Genomic DNA, 15,086 nt, shown 5'->3' with positions numbered 1-15,086 from the left:
AGAGAGAGAGAGAGAGAGAGAGAGAGAGAGAGAGAGAGAGAGAGAGAGAGAGAAGGACCTAGACTCGATTCTTCTTTGTTAAGCTCCGATAATAATTCGGCTGTGACGTCACTAAGGTCTCGCTGCTGCGGAAGTCCGAATTGACAACGCCAGCGGAGAGGAAACGCGTACCAGAAATTCTTTGTGCTGTTTTCAAATATGAAGATATGTGTATGAAGGAATATTTCAGCTCGCTTAAATATCGTCAAACGTCCCGGAAACTACCTCCTCTTCCTTTGATAGCCACAATATAAACAGCCAATATAAACAGAAAATTAACGCGAGATATAACCTTCCTCTTTAAAACTTACCTTCTCTCATGATTTTGCTACGTGAATTTTAAGAGTGCTTATTGACCGTCAAGAGCGGAGGATAGTTCTTGGAGCACTTTGCAAGTGTGCTCAAGCTTGAAGTGTTCCTTCATACAAAAGTCGTTTTATTTGAGAACGGCACGCAGGAATCTTTGGCATGCGTGTTCTCGCTTTTGACGTCACTAACCCAGGGCTCCGCGGCAGTGAGTAGGACCAGGAGTCTTAAGATCCAATCAGCAGCTTAAATTTAGGTTTAAATTTGAGCCCTGTTTAAACAAGCAAACATATCGTTAGAATAGAGTCCGAGTTTAGATCCATGATTAAACTGATATTGAAAAATCGGCCACAAGTGTGGCACGGTCCCCCTCGTCATTCATCCGCAATTGAGCGGTCACGAGCATTGGTTATTGGCAGTGCGTTTAATTTGCATGATAATACAGTCGTTCATCGGTATGCACGTTGTCATCCCCTCCTCTGTCTTTCTCTCTCTCTCTCTCTCTCTCTCTCTGCCTCCCACTTGGCAAACTCTCGACACTCTGGCTGTCGAGAAAGTACACTGAGAAAAAAATACTTGGAAATTTATTTGTGGGATACGAAGTTTATTTCTGTGAAGTAAAGTTTATTTCTGAGAAGTAAAATTTATTCTTTTCTGTGAGTAAAATTTACACATGCCAAAAATAAATTTTCAAGCATCTTTTTCTTAGTGTATCGCGTTGACGACGACGATGACAGCGAAGGCATTGTGATCGCGCTTCCGGAAATCGACTTTTAATCGGAATACGTGCTCGCTTTCCAGAAAAACCAGGTTCCCGCTAAGCCGTGAAATGCCCGCAGCGTGCCGGGCTTCGGGAAAAGATCACTTTCCTCTCTTGCATCTCACAAATGCTCTCGGGAGTCTCATGACGACGCCGGCGCGCCTGTTTCCCTCCGGACGTGAGTGATATCGAGACGCGCAGTGCGAGATCGCGTATGTGCTTTGTCACGGATATATAAGGGGCGTTATCGGTTACCACAACGGATGGATGATTGATACATTTAATATATTCGGTATAAAATCGATCGGTTTCGTCCTCCCAACGCGCGGAGAAGCAACGCTACGAGACGTGAAGCATATGTGTATGTGGCCATGGGTAATTCTTCACCTGAAATTTCTATTTCCTGACGCATCGTCCACTCGCATAATTCACTCCACGGCGTTTTATTTGCTTATCACCGAATCATTAGCGTGCGCGCGCGATCTTTGACGCTTCATATAACAGCGGCTCTGTGCCTTCGTAACGTACTATACTGATGTTTTTCTGTCGGACGCGTTTTTGCGCCCGCAAAAATAATATTCCGCGATCATGCTCGCGATACTTCGCGACTCGACATTCGTCGCATTCTTCCGCAGATAAGACTCGATTAAAAACGACGGTGCCAGTCGTTTCCGCACCCGAGCTCTCTCTCTCTCCCTCTCTCTCTCTCGTTGCGCGCCTTGCATTATGTTAATGCACTCGGAAAAATTCTGCAACGGCCGCGAGTATATTACGGCGCTCACGAGCGACATTAACATCGCGCCTTGACACGCCGTCGTCCAACGTGTGTCAGATAACGCACATACGAGGAGGAAAACTGTCCTGACCGACCTTTAAACGTCTATTTAAAGCACTCTTCGCACTGTACTCGTCGTTTTGATTGCGATGCGCCGCGAGTTGGAGCACAAAAACGCAAATAGCGGCAACTCACACGCGCGACGTTTTTGGGAAAGAAGCACTGTAATCGAAGGGACATTATCGCGGTCATTCCTTCTTATCTTTAAAGTTTTTCGTTTCTCTCTTATCAGTTAGAAGAATTTCTTTGTAATCTGTATTTTTGGACTTGTTTTTTTAAAATAGTCGGTTTATACACGCAATGTAACGTTACTTTATAAACATCTTATATCTCAAGAAATTTATATTATTTATTTAGGGATCTCTGTAAAATAGAGATCCCCAAATACATTCTTGAAAGTCTTCAGATATCAAGATTTATACTTCCATCAAATCCACACAGATAATGAGTTTATGTTATCACGTACATGCTAGTAACCGAGAAACCTTAAGATCACTACGACTATCTTTTGCGCCTACGAGTGACGGCAATCGTGACGAAATCGTGACGTCTCGTTGATCGTTCGCGTAACAGCGTCATCGGAAACATAACTGAACAGGTGTTTACACACCGAGGTGCAGCCGTCCTCGCTACGTTTCGTGACGAGTCCCTTTTCCGCCTGCACTCGCTCGATTCTCCGATCCTCTCCTTCGCCTACTGTACTTCCTAAAACGTAGCGGTTATTTTCGGCGGTGCGTCATGTGAGCAACATATCTTCGTGCATACACTTTCGAAAGTTAGATGCTTTCCCGGATCCAATACACCCATAATACTGGACAGTTAAAAAAACGACGGATTATATCTCCAAGAACAAACTTGGGGATACTCCAAGAGGATAACGAGAAAATCTCGGCTGTGCGCTCACGCCCGGTCTTCGCAAAAATCGCGTTTGAAACAATGTATCGCGTTGCGATTTGCGTGCCCAGCTGGTTTGGCAATGTAACGCGAGCCACCCAACTTTCCATTGGTCTTCAGCGCTCGATTACAGTTATTAAATCGAAATTAAATATGTTATCAGCCGTGTTCGCGGGCTACTGACCCTTTAAGGGTCTCGATCCCATTCGAGTAAAATGTTTTTCTTGCCTTCATCTGCTGATAAAGAATTCTGTGGTCCGAGTAAAATTGAGCAGTACGATTCTCCGAATGTACATCATTATTTATATTTCTCTGAATGTACATAATTATTTATATTTCTCTGAATGTACATAATTATTTATATCTTTACATGTTTATATACAGGGTGTACAAAAATTAGACTGACAAACTTTGAGAGGAAATAAAGGACATAGAAACAAACATATTTTGTTAATAATGTTTTTCTCTACGACGCTTCGTTTTAATACTACAGGCTACACAATAAGAATTTTATGATTTTAATAAAAAACAAACATATAAGTGGAAAAATTAAGTTTATTTCATTTACACATATATATTTTAATTTTCAAAAAACAATGAACAAAAGAACGGAACAAAAATGCGCAATTGATTAGCTCAATTTATAATAAATGTTCAAAAATTCTTCTATTTGCTTCAACATAAAGATAATATCGTCGAAATTCGGATTAACGATTCTGTTTCTGTGTCTCATTTATGAGACACCTATTGAAACAGAAGCAGAATGGGTAGCCCGAAATACTGCTGCAGCATATCAGGTTCAGAATATTCCTGCAGTCTTCGAGCGTGTGAAACAATCAATGTTTCGACGATGTCATCTTGAAGCAAATGGAGGAATTTTTGAACATTTATTATAAATTGAGCTAATCAATTGCGCATTTTTGTTCCGTTCTTTTGTTCATTGTTTTTTGAAGATTAAAATATATATATGTAGTTGAAATAAACTTAATTTTTCCACTTATACGTTTGTTTTTTATTAAAATCATAAAATTCCTATTTTATACCCTGTATTAAAACGAAGCGTCGTAGAGAAAAACATTATTAACAAAATATGTTTGTTTTTATGTTCTCTATTTCCCCTCAACGTTTGTCGGTCTAATTTTTTTACACCCTGTATATTATGTGTGTGTGTGTGTGTATATGTGTGCCTCAGTTGTGCAGAATTTAATAAATCTTATAACTATGATAATAAACTCAAAAGCGCCAAGCTTACACTTTGAGATGACGTCGATAAAGGATCGAGAAAACAAGATTTGTTTACTTTTCTCCGGAAAAATTTTCATCACAGACTTTCACGAGCATCCACCATTCTGCCTTGCACAGCCATATTAGCTTCAGCAGAAAAGTCACGGGTTGAGACGAAGAAGTTTCTGTCTCGGATGAATCGATAGTATTACACCGACGGGTAGTCATTACTTCGCCAATATAAAGAGTTTGAGGGGAACCGCAAGAGTGAACGTACACAATTATGTATCCTAAGCGTTAAAGAATTAAAGAACTCCGATCATCAGATCCGATTAGGCGAATCCCACGAGTGGAGTACGACGCGAGAGCCTTCGCGTTTGTCCTCGCGTAATTCGCCGTCCGACGCGTTTGGCGATCTATTTTGGGCGGACGTCGTGTAAACGACGCAACGCGCTCGCAGCGTGAGGGCGCGTTAGCGCTCTCTCGACACTTTGTCCGAACGTAGTTGCCCGTGTTCCGCGCAAATACGTCCGTATCTAATTGGCCGGTAATTTTGTGTTGCAGCGTGGACCGGGACCGGCTCCGGGAGCGAGAACGACAGGCCCGCGCGGCAATGTCGGTCCAGGCCGAGCAGGCGGGTGCGGGAGGTGGTCCTGATCCCAGACACCATCACCACGGCCACCATAACCACGTGCACAGCAACCTGCACGCGTCTAACTCATCGCTCTTCCGTGCTCCCGTCAGGGTAAGTACGACGGTTTCTAATTATCCTCCATCCGTCATTGACATAATATACGTGTGCACGTAACATGTGTGTTACGGACCGCGAGTCGACATTTCGATCCTACTTTCGGCCCCAGCATCTCATTTAACGCCTATTTTGCTACTCTGTCAGCCTCCTTTCATTCCATTTTTACTAATTTTGCCGTGAGGGCTCTTACAAGAACTTACAAGTCGTATTTTGTTTTCTGCTATTTAGAAGCGGTACATAAGATATCAGTTTCTATAAAATTCAATTTTTATTAAACGTATTCTGACTCTTCAGAATATACTGATGTTAAAAATTGCAGATCGAAAGTAGGGTTAAAATTTCGACTCGGGAGCATTATATCGATTATACACAGCTCGGAACAATGATAACAGAATAAAATAGTAATGATTAAAAATCTTAGTGTAACTTTGTTGCGCAAGCATATTCGTCGATGAGCCGCTTAAATTAATGAGAGAAACTTTTGACTGATGAATATGTATTGCATGTCATGTATGAGCCTTCCAAGGAATAATCCTACGATTGTTTCGGACGATATGTTCTCGGGAGTGTCTAACGTTTTAATATGTTGGCATCAGTTTGTCATAAGATTGTATTCAGGAATATTTGTGCAGTTTACGTCCGCGTTGAAATTTTGATTTTACATTAATATTGCGGATTTTCCATCGAATGAAGAGTCTCGAGATGTAACATTATACTGATTATTGTTTGCTTTAATGCTACAAATATTACTGCCATGTTGGAAAATATTTATCCCAGGATTATTCAATATTTGATTGTGTCAATATTTTATCTGCATTTAACCTTTATTATCAATTTCAATAAACAAGGTATTAATTACGTAACAATAGCAGATATAGTATATGCGATAAACATATATTAAACAGTTTAATATGAATGAATAATGGGATAATAAATAAATATAATAAGGCTTGTTTTTCATTATTTGTTATTATTATCTATTGATGAAATCGACGATGAAAATCTTGATGAGGTTTAGGGAAGCTCGAAAATTGCGAAAAAAAGAGATTGTGAGAAGGGAACATTGATAGAGGCACCAATCACTTGCGAGATTTAAGCTTACATCAAGTATATTGATTATATCAAATATATTGATAAGTATATCAAGTATATTGATAAGTCGGTCCCGACAAAAAAAAACGTGGATCATCTCGAGACCTCGGAACGTTGTGATGAAAGCGTCGATTGTTTTGGTTTCTCAGTCACCGAATGTACGCGTCATTGTTAGGCGGACAACTACCGTTGATAGGCGGTTGATGGGAGAGGATGACTCTGTGCCCTTTTTTTTGCCGATTGTATTGATATGCCCGCGCGCCGCGTGCTTTTCCGTAAGCGGCGTCATTATGTCTCGAGTCGGCGAGCAGAGCACATATTTCGGTCGGATTATTTTTCTTTATATTTTTATATTTCATACATTTATTATTACATTTTTCGCGGCCGCTTGTGATCTCGTCGGTATCGCGTTAGTTAACACGTGTCTCTCGAATTAAACCGTATCTACGCGAGTGAGTGTCTTGTGCGTCAGCAAGTGTCCTGTGCGACGTCAGAGAATATAAATCGAACCGAAATGCTGATTCGGCAAGTCAGGACGGAGAATGCGCAGCATGTCAGGTCGCAGATAGCAATACGTCATGTATCTCCAGGTGTGTTAGATTATTTGCTATAAGTTATTTTCGATTTTAACGAACACTCGGCAAATTTACTGAAAACAAGAAGATATTCAGAACACGGAAAAAAGATTGACTAATTCACGGATAGTCAACATTTCAGCTGAAGCAGCCAGAATGTTTGGTTGCAACAACTAAGTTTAATTGATTAGATAATCAAGTCCAATTGTTATAATCAAACATCCTGAAATACGATTTACTGTCCGTGAATCTGAATTTTGCGAATTTATGTAAGTTTGTACCTTTAATAATGTTTTTCGGGTTGTAAATTCCATCTTGAGTTTGTCTTTTATCCATTTCTGTTTATCATTTCGTGTGTTGAATCTAAATTTAGATGCTTATTTAAATAATTTAAGTATTTATTGGTAAACAGAATTATTGGATTGCTATTTATTCTTACAATTTCTTTTTCTTTCGTGAGAATCTCGAAAATAATAATACAAAGATTATTGGAGAAAGAAAAATGTCGTGTATTTTTATCTGTCGTGTGTATTTATCTGCCAATTATATCGCGTTAATTTGTATTAGAGATTTCATATATATTTGCTTATCTCTGTTTCCATATTCTATTTTTCTATATTCACATATACAATCGTATAATTCGTATTTGAAATCCGCTCTCTTAAAATGAATCAGTGAAACATCACTGAAAACAGTGAATATATATTGATTTGCAATTATAAGTGTTGCACTGAAAGTGCTCAGTGCTTATAACTGATAGTGACTATTCACTGATTCACTTTAAGAGAGTGTGGTTAAATAAGTTACATCATTAATACACTTCTTACTGAGATGAAGAATAAAGATTAAGAGCGAGTAGAATATATTGGGACAAATATATTATATTAAATATTTTATACATGTCAAATAATTCCGACTATCCGTTTTCTAAAAGCGCTTATAGCGCAGAATCTCAGCGTCGTCATGGTAGAGCGATTCTTAGCAAGTCCGTAACATGACGAAAACGGCACACGTGTGGTATATCGCGGTAAAGTGCGCTGTTGTGTTACATCTCGAGGTTCTCCGTTCGTCTTTCAAGTTCGACAGAATTCATAGGATTATGTAAAATTTCGGCTTAAGTGAGTAGGTTTATCGCCGCTAAAGTATGCTCGAAAGCAGCCGGCGCGGTTGGAGGAAATACCACGGTGGGACCGGTTCTGAGAGATATCCGCGTTTAAATATCAGTGGAGTCGCCGTCGGATGCCTTCGAATCGATCCTCTCCGCGCGCACAGGGTGACCAATATATCCTCCTAAATATAAGTACGCGAGAGCCTGCACACGAATATACCAGCTATACGTACTGATCCACTAACGCTGCGGCGCGATAAGGGGTATTTCCGCGAATGGAAATTAAAACAGCTGCCGTCCACCGGCCATTAATTTATTGCCGGCGATAATAGCTTTTTTTTTCTCCCTCGCCGGCGGAGGATAGCGCCGTGTCAGTTAAAATTGACACACACGCGCGCTCGCTTGGAGCATTTCGCGGTGGTGGCGAGAGGCCTTTTTTTTCCATTCGTCGAGATGACGCGAAAAATGTTTTTTTGTGCCGCGAAATGAGAATACCGAACCTGTCGATCAATTTCGTCGCGCGCGCTCGCGCCGATTGCATTTCGCATGATGCACCAAATGTACGATACAGTCGGCGTCGTCATTGTTTATCGCTCACTCTGAAACAGACGCGAATAAATTTCTCTCGTCGGACGTTTCGCCTCATTAAGTGCGCGCGACGACGTTATGTTTGCCGTTCGCGGCGGTCGCGAAGTCGCGAATAATTAACGGGCGAGGAGAGGCGAGAAAATTGTGGTGACGTCCGTTCCTTATCGCCTGTCATCTTTATTCAAGCAGAACCTCGACCTAGCGCGCTGTCCGATCGTTTAATGGATCCTCCTCGTCTTCTTGCGCTTTAAGAGCCATTTCGTCCTTTCTCGCGTCTTTCCACATCCGTCTAGTTAGGAGTCGCACAGGCACTTCGCCGAGTGGATTCACTGACCGCTTCAATTAACGTTAACCGATAGACCCTCCGCTCTCGTAGTGTCGTCGTCCGTATATAAATCCGCTATAATACGCTCCGCTTAATGAATTTGCTCTCGATCGTATTCCCGTTTACGCTGTTAACTCGAAGCCCGCGGATAAGACAGAATTGTCCTAATGCTACTTCGAAAATACGAGATCTATCACGTTCTTCCAAGACGAGTCAGGCGAAATTGCATAAGTCGCGTGAAATAATTTCAGAAGATTAGCTTCAAAGCTGGGAAGTGTTCTGAGCGGTCATACCAGTGTCACGTCGTGGTAATTGCGATACGTTCCGTAATTGGCGCCTTCTCGCGTTTCTCTCGGAAATCTGCCGCAACTGGAAACGCAGGTTTCAAAGAATTCACGATTTTCTCTACTACTCCACTTATGTGAAGTTAACCCTGTATTTCTAAAATTTTAAAAAATCACCAGATTTCTAGTTCCCTGCTTCCCCTTGGGATCAATTTCTTCAAAGTTCTGGTAGCCCGCAGGAAGATGATTTATGGATTATTCTCATAATTCGAATCGATACAAGCACAAACAAAATAGTTCTGGCTCAATTGAAGGTTTCGCGAAGTTAGTTCCTTCTCTCTTTTTCAAGTGACTTTTGAATTGCTTAAAATGCCAGAATTATTTCAAAAAGCGACTAGGAATCCTACGCAGAAAGAAAGAATATTTTTGTTTGAAGAATCTTTATTTTTGAAATTTTAAAAATAAAATTAATGTTAAAATGAGATTATATGGCGTTGAACGAAGATAAGCTTATAGTCCTCAATCAAGACGAATATAGTCAAATTAACACAATTATTTTCTCATAGAATATTTCGATATTAATATCTTGGTTATATTTCGATATTAATATCTTGGTTATTCGTCTTGATTGAAGACTAATAATACATAACCAGAAATATTAATATTGTAATATTCTATGGGAAAATGATTGTGTTAATTTGACTATATTCGTCTCGAATAAAGATTAATTTATCTTCGTTCAATGCCATATAATTTCATTTTAACATTAATCTTGTTTTTCAAATGTCCACAATAAAGATATTCTCCACACAAGAATATTCTTTTTTCTTGTATAAAATCCTTTAGGAGGCGACTAGAACTCCAAATGTGCCGAGTCGAAACTTTGACCCTATGTTAAAATAGATGTTGAAAAGTTAGGTTGAAAGTAGAATTAAAATTTCGGCTCGGGTAGATTAAATAGACTAAAAAGAGAATGTAGATTTCAGAGTATCAAAATAGGTGTTGAACAATAAGACTAAAAGTAAGATCAAAATTTCGACTCGGGTGTTTATCAAATTTTGGAAATGAGCGGCTGTCTTCACACAGGCGATAACTCTCCCGTGGAGAGCAACGCAATTGTGTCCAGACGAAGACGTTTGTTACGCGCGCGATCGTGGGCGTTAGTCTAATGTGCTTTCAAGAGGCGTACATGTGGCACCTTAAGCCTTATCATATCGCCCTTGAACCTTCTTGGCCGCAGCTCAACCTTCTTTTCACGCGTCGCGTCTTACCATCGACGAATATTTCACGGGCTCTCAAGCAACGTGTCCCGGCTTTTCCGACTCGAATCTCGAATCTGGTGGGCGATAGCGGCGGCTGTCTTAAGGGCCTATAGGGTGACCCCGTACGATCGTTACGGCGAAGGCAAGGATTCGTGGGGTCCCTCCACCAGCTCGTAAACACGACCCTGTTCCTTTCCTCTTCGACGCTCTCCTCTCACCCTTCGATCTTCTTCGCCACTGCTCTCGGCGAAATTGATCCCTGATCCCTGGACGCTCGATTTAGGAGGAAAAGGGTTTTGCGTTCTTTCCCCGTGGGAAAGGAGCCGTATTATAAATAAATCGAAGAACGATTCGCGCAATTCTTGGCGTTTTAAACGATTATTACGAAGGAGGACATGACGGTCGCCTTCCGGGATTGTCCATACCTCCGTCCGTCCGTCCATCCGCACTCGACGACCCTTCGACTTTCGACAATAGTTTCCGGGTAGTAGAATTCTAAGGACGGCAACTCCGAGTTGCGAAAAGTTCCCTTGCAGACCCAACGCTCTCGAGAGGCAGAACTCTCGAGGGGGAATTGACTGTTGCGTGGAGAGAGGGGAAGTCGCGTCGGTCTCAGAGGAGACGGTGAAAGCATTAATGAATAAGATCGCGGGGATTTTTTTCGCGCTTGGGATTTTCTGCGATCTTACGACCGGTTCGACGCGATATTAAAATGTGACATTTGGATCGGTTTCCTGGACGGTTTTTTGGCTCGGCGCGACGGGAAAGGAAAATTCAGTTCCCTCTCCGGCCTGTTGAACCGCTTGATTACGTAACAACATTCTTATTGCGCTCATGCGAGCGACATTCCCGGTCTCGGATCGTTAATAGCGTTCTTCTCTCGTGTGAATGAATGCTCGAGTATGTCCCTACGATTGACCCTCTCGCGTGCTCAACAGGTGTTTTCTCAACTCTTAACCTTCCCTAATGAGCGTTTTACGCCCGGCGCGATCTAATTCGCGCGAACGTCGAGCGCGATCGACGAAGGTGCGGTCGTTTGTTTCCGGTTTGTCATATCCGCTCGTGTCCACTTGAGGGAACGAAATATCCATTTCATCGTGCGTCTCATTCGCTCGCTCATTCACTCACGTCATGGTGAGAATGATAAATTAGCGTCGTAGTTGATGAGCAATTGACTTGGTAAAATCCTCAGTGATCCTGCCGAATATACAGGTGGCTCTCGAATGACACGCAATGAGAAGAATTGCAGGGCAGAAAGTTCGGTTGTATTAACATAATGTTTGATTGTAACGAACGCGCGAGCCGACACATTCTGATTGGGGTTTCTTGATTCTTATAAGTAGATTTGAGTTATAGGAACCAACAGGGAGCTGCGTCCTTCTATCAAAACGCGATGGCTCGTTCATTGAAAACGTTAATTTGGCGTCAACATAATCCACCAACTTTATCTGCGTGGTTATCCGTGATATTCGAGACCGTGTGATTCGAGATTTCGGATTCATGCGAAGTTTTTATTTTTTTTTCGCCTGTGCATTGCTCTTTACCGAGCGAGTGTGCGTGCTGTTCGAATTCCGTGCAATTCCAAGCAGTGTTATCCGAGGGATGTCGCAATTTTTTGCCCGTGCTGCTATACGAAACTCCGTGCAATTCAAACACTATGTCACTCGAGAGATACCTGTACGTACGTGTGAGCAATCGATTCGACAGTCGGCGATTCTACGGAATCAACATCGCGAGATTGATCACTTTCGCCGCAGCGCACGTACCGCACCGACGTGGACATATATCCGTTGCGATCATGCAGATTCGCAAGCAAATATATATATATATATATATATATATATATATATATATATATATATCGGTTTTTAAATACAGTTACCCAGTGCGACGAAGAACGTGTTGTTGCCTCATGATCGGTCGCGACGTGGTGCCGGCTCTCTAACAACCATAACTGTAACCGCGCGTTAGTAACCGTACGATGAGTCGCGAAACCGCGCGTCTTCGTCGTCCAAGCGGAACGCGGAGACAGAAACGGGAAGCTTGCGCCGCTCTCGGAAGGAAAGAGAGGAAGAAAGAGAGAGAAAGAGAGAAACGAAGAGATAGGAAAAGGAAAGCGGACTAAAAAGGAGGAGGTGTCGACTACTGTAGAGAAGAGAGGGGGCAGAGAATGGCGCCGGTTTCTTACGGGTTCGATCGGCTTTTACGTCGTCTCCTCTCTTCCTGCCTTCCTCTCATCTGAGATGATGGCACAGCCGCGGGCGGAAAAACGGATTCCGCGACTTTCCCGCGAGACGCGTCGTCACGCAAGTCTCTCGCGCGTCTACCACGCTCGGATACCCACTCGAAAAATATCTTGCTGGTCCAGGTAGAATTACTGCAGTTGAAATTTATCGTTGTCTCATGTATCTGTTGGACAACTGTCGGTGGTACGTAGAATTTACAGCGGCAGCATTTTAGCAATATCTGCAAGCAAATTTAGATGGGTGTCAGGATTGTATATTTGTTTGTCATTCTTTCTTGTACCACAATTTTAACAAGAAGTGTGATTAACTTTAAGTAAAGTGACCAGTTTTTTCAGCCCTGAATTCGGAACACTTCATAAACTTCATATGAAGCGGGGGGAGGGTAAAAAGATCCAAAAATTATTTGACAATCATTGAAAATAATGACAAATCGGTGTCCCGAATAACACCCGAAAAAATTCAAGACAAAGAGTGAAAAATCGAGACGTCTGGTTACCTTACTTTAATCTGGATGGGCGACACAGAGAGACTCCTGCCAAATTTTACAAAATTTTAGTCTTTAGATCATAGAATTGGTAGAATTAGTAGAATTAATTTTGTCTCTCTCATCTGTGTTGATTGGACGTAAAACACGTGATAAAGCAGCGCTTGCCAAGTCGTTTACTCATCTTGGTTATTTCACGTATCTAGGTAATTTTCGCTATGACCGCAAGAGCATTTTTTGAGTGCCATATCTGCGGCTGGCGCGGTCGTCGCCACCCTCAATATCGGGGAACGTGACGCGCCGGTGCACCACACGGAGGGCGACGTGGAAATATCGGTCGCAATCTGCGCGCGGCATCGTCAAAGAATCGTTAAAGACTGCGAGCCCCAGCAGTTCGAGCCGATTAACGTTGGAATCATGATATTCGGGTTACCGGGTGCCGAGTGAACGGCCGGTTGAGTCGAGAAGACGCTCGGAAAATGTCTGCTAGATCAGGACGCGTTTTGCAAATACGACGGGATTCGCGGTCTGATGCTTTCTGAATTTCTTGAGGCGGAATCTCACTCGGTGAAACGAATGAAAAGTGGCGGTATTTTCTCTCGAAGCGATAGCGAAAATACTGCCACTCGAAATCGCAGGAGTGAATGTTTCACTCATGCTTACAATGAGAGAAAAAGCTTTGCTAATTTAAGAAAATACTAGTAATGGTTCGCTAATATGTAACGATAAATCAGCTGGTAGTGGGAATAAATGATTCGTTGCTTTGCTGCTGTAAACGGCACTTCTGTAATGGAGAAATAACTAACTTAATCTAGACAGATGAGAACAAACTGATTTGTATCTCAGGCAAGTGTTTGCTAGAATGACAAATGATGAGAGATGATTTGCACAATGCCGGAAAAACATAAGCGATAAAACTTAAGCAGTTGACCAACTACAGTCGATGATTCTTCTTCTTAGGGTCAAGAATAATCGATTGGTCAATTTTCTTACTGCTTCAATTTTTTACTGCTTAAATTTGCCTGCGTGTCCCCAGTTTAACTGTTTCCCAGTTCGATCTGTCTCCTTAATAATAATAATCAAACAGCAAACGTGTTTCGTTCTGACAACTGATAAGGGTTTTTTTTTTAATGTAGAGTAGATTCTATTTCTATATGGGTGAATGTTCCAGTCGACCGGAGCGAATATGTCTATGAAAACTACTAACTATGAAAATGTCTGACTACGAAACTATTGGAGAGAACTATCAATATTTTTTTAAAAATTTCAAAACGTCCTGCCAGCTTCACATACACCAATATGTCCTTGTGACAGCGAGGTACATCAGATTCGCTCTTCAATTTCGATTGAAAATATTCACTCGGCGGTTCAGAGTGGAGGATTTACTCCATGAGTGAAAGGTCACTCGAATTCGAATGATTCGGCAGTCACTTTACTTTTTTCAGGTGAAATCTCACCGCAAGAATTTGAGAGTAGAATGCGCGGCTGGTAAAGAAATCAGGAAATATTTTTGATAGAACGCTGTTTGATGCTATAATTCAAAGCAGTCGTGTTGATATCATCGTTGACTCTTGACGCGCTTAATCGCGGCGGTGTGTATTATCGCGACGCGGAGTCGGAAAAAATGAAACGTATCAGTGTCTGGAATCACGGTTCATTTTCAATGTGAGCTCCCTTTCATTTTTCCTGGTCTTCCCCCCGTCCTCCCACTCCGTTCTCTGTCTCTCTCTTTCTCATTCCGCGCTTTCCTCTCTCCTCGTCGAAAACGGGAACCTACACTCGCCGTCCCGTTATATTCCCATGTCTGCTGGGATTGTTGTTCCGGCTGTCCGTCGCGAAAATTCCCCGGAGTGTATGCGCGCGCGCGTGGTGGTTTATCGTGTTCCAGCTCGATGTTTAAAGTTCGCCGAGATTAAAGCCCGCTAGTTGGGAGATTACTCGGCCCGATAAAGCGCGAGCGCGCGCCACGCGGATCGACCTCGAAGAAACGCTATTAGTTGTGTTGTCCCGGTGAAGTCGGAAACTACGGTCTCTAATAGCGGGCATTAGTCGATAACGCGTGCGGCGGCGGGCTCTTCCTCTATCTTTTAACGATGCGACTAGGAAAAACGGTAAATCAATTTAGATTTGTGCCGTAGATTTCGAAACTATGGATTGTATCGTCTGCACGCTTTTTTTCCTTACGTTGACAGTGTAAACTATGTGGATTACTGTGAATTATATTGAGGTATACGCAAAAATAAGAGTAACTAAGTTATGAGAAATCTCTCTCTCTCTCTCTCTCTCTCTCTCTCTCTCTCTCTCTCTCTCTCT

General features: G+C 42.1%; 1 protein-coding gene across 9 annotated transcripts in view; it reads left to right on the top strand.

Annotated features, from left to right (window-relative positions):
• Positions 1-15,086, top strand: part of LOC116840654 (AF4/FMR2 family member 4-like) — a 303,805-nt gene that overhangs the window by 134,952 nt on the left and 153,767 nt on the right. For 8 of the 9 annotated variants that reach the window (XM_032807618.1, XM_032807615.1, XM_032807616.1 and 5 more), the window contains one exon: positions 4,623-4,803. In XM_032807618.1, the coding sequence (XP_032663509.1) occupies positions 4,623-4,803 (181 nt within the window). Of the gene's footprint in view, positions 1-4,622; positions 4,804-11,923; positions 14,885-15,086 lie in introns of those variants that run through there. The other variant, XM_032807621.1, reaches the window with a different exon arrangement.

Source organism: Odontomachus brunneus, unplaced genomic scaffold (genome assembly GCF_010583005.1).
Source record: "Odontomachus brunneus isolate Ranch 3 - 2012 unplaced genomic scaffold, Obru_v1 Obru_scaffold_011, whole genome shotgun sequence".
Taxonomy (NCBI): Eukaryota; Metazoa; Arthropoda; class Insecta; order Hymenoptera; family Formicidae; genus Odontomachus; species Odontomachus brunneus.
Note: the sequence above shows the minus strand (reverse complement) of the source record. Positions and strands in the feature narration are given on the sequence as shown.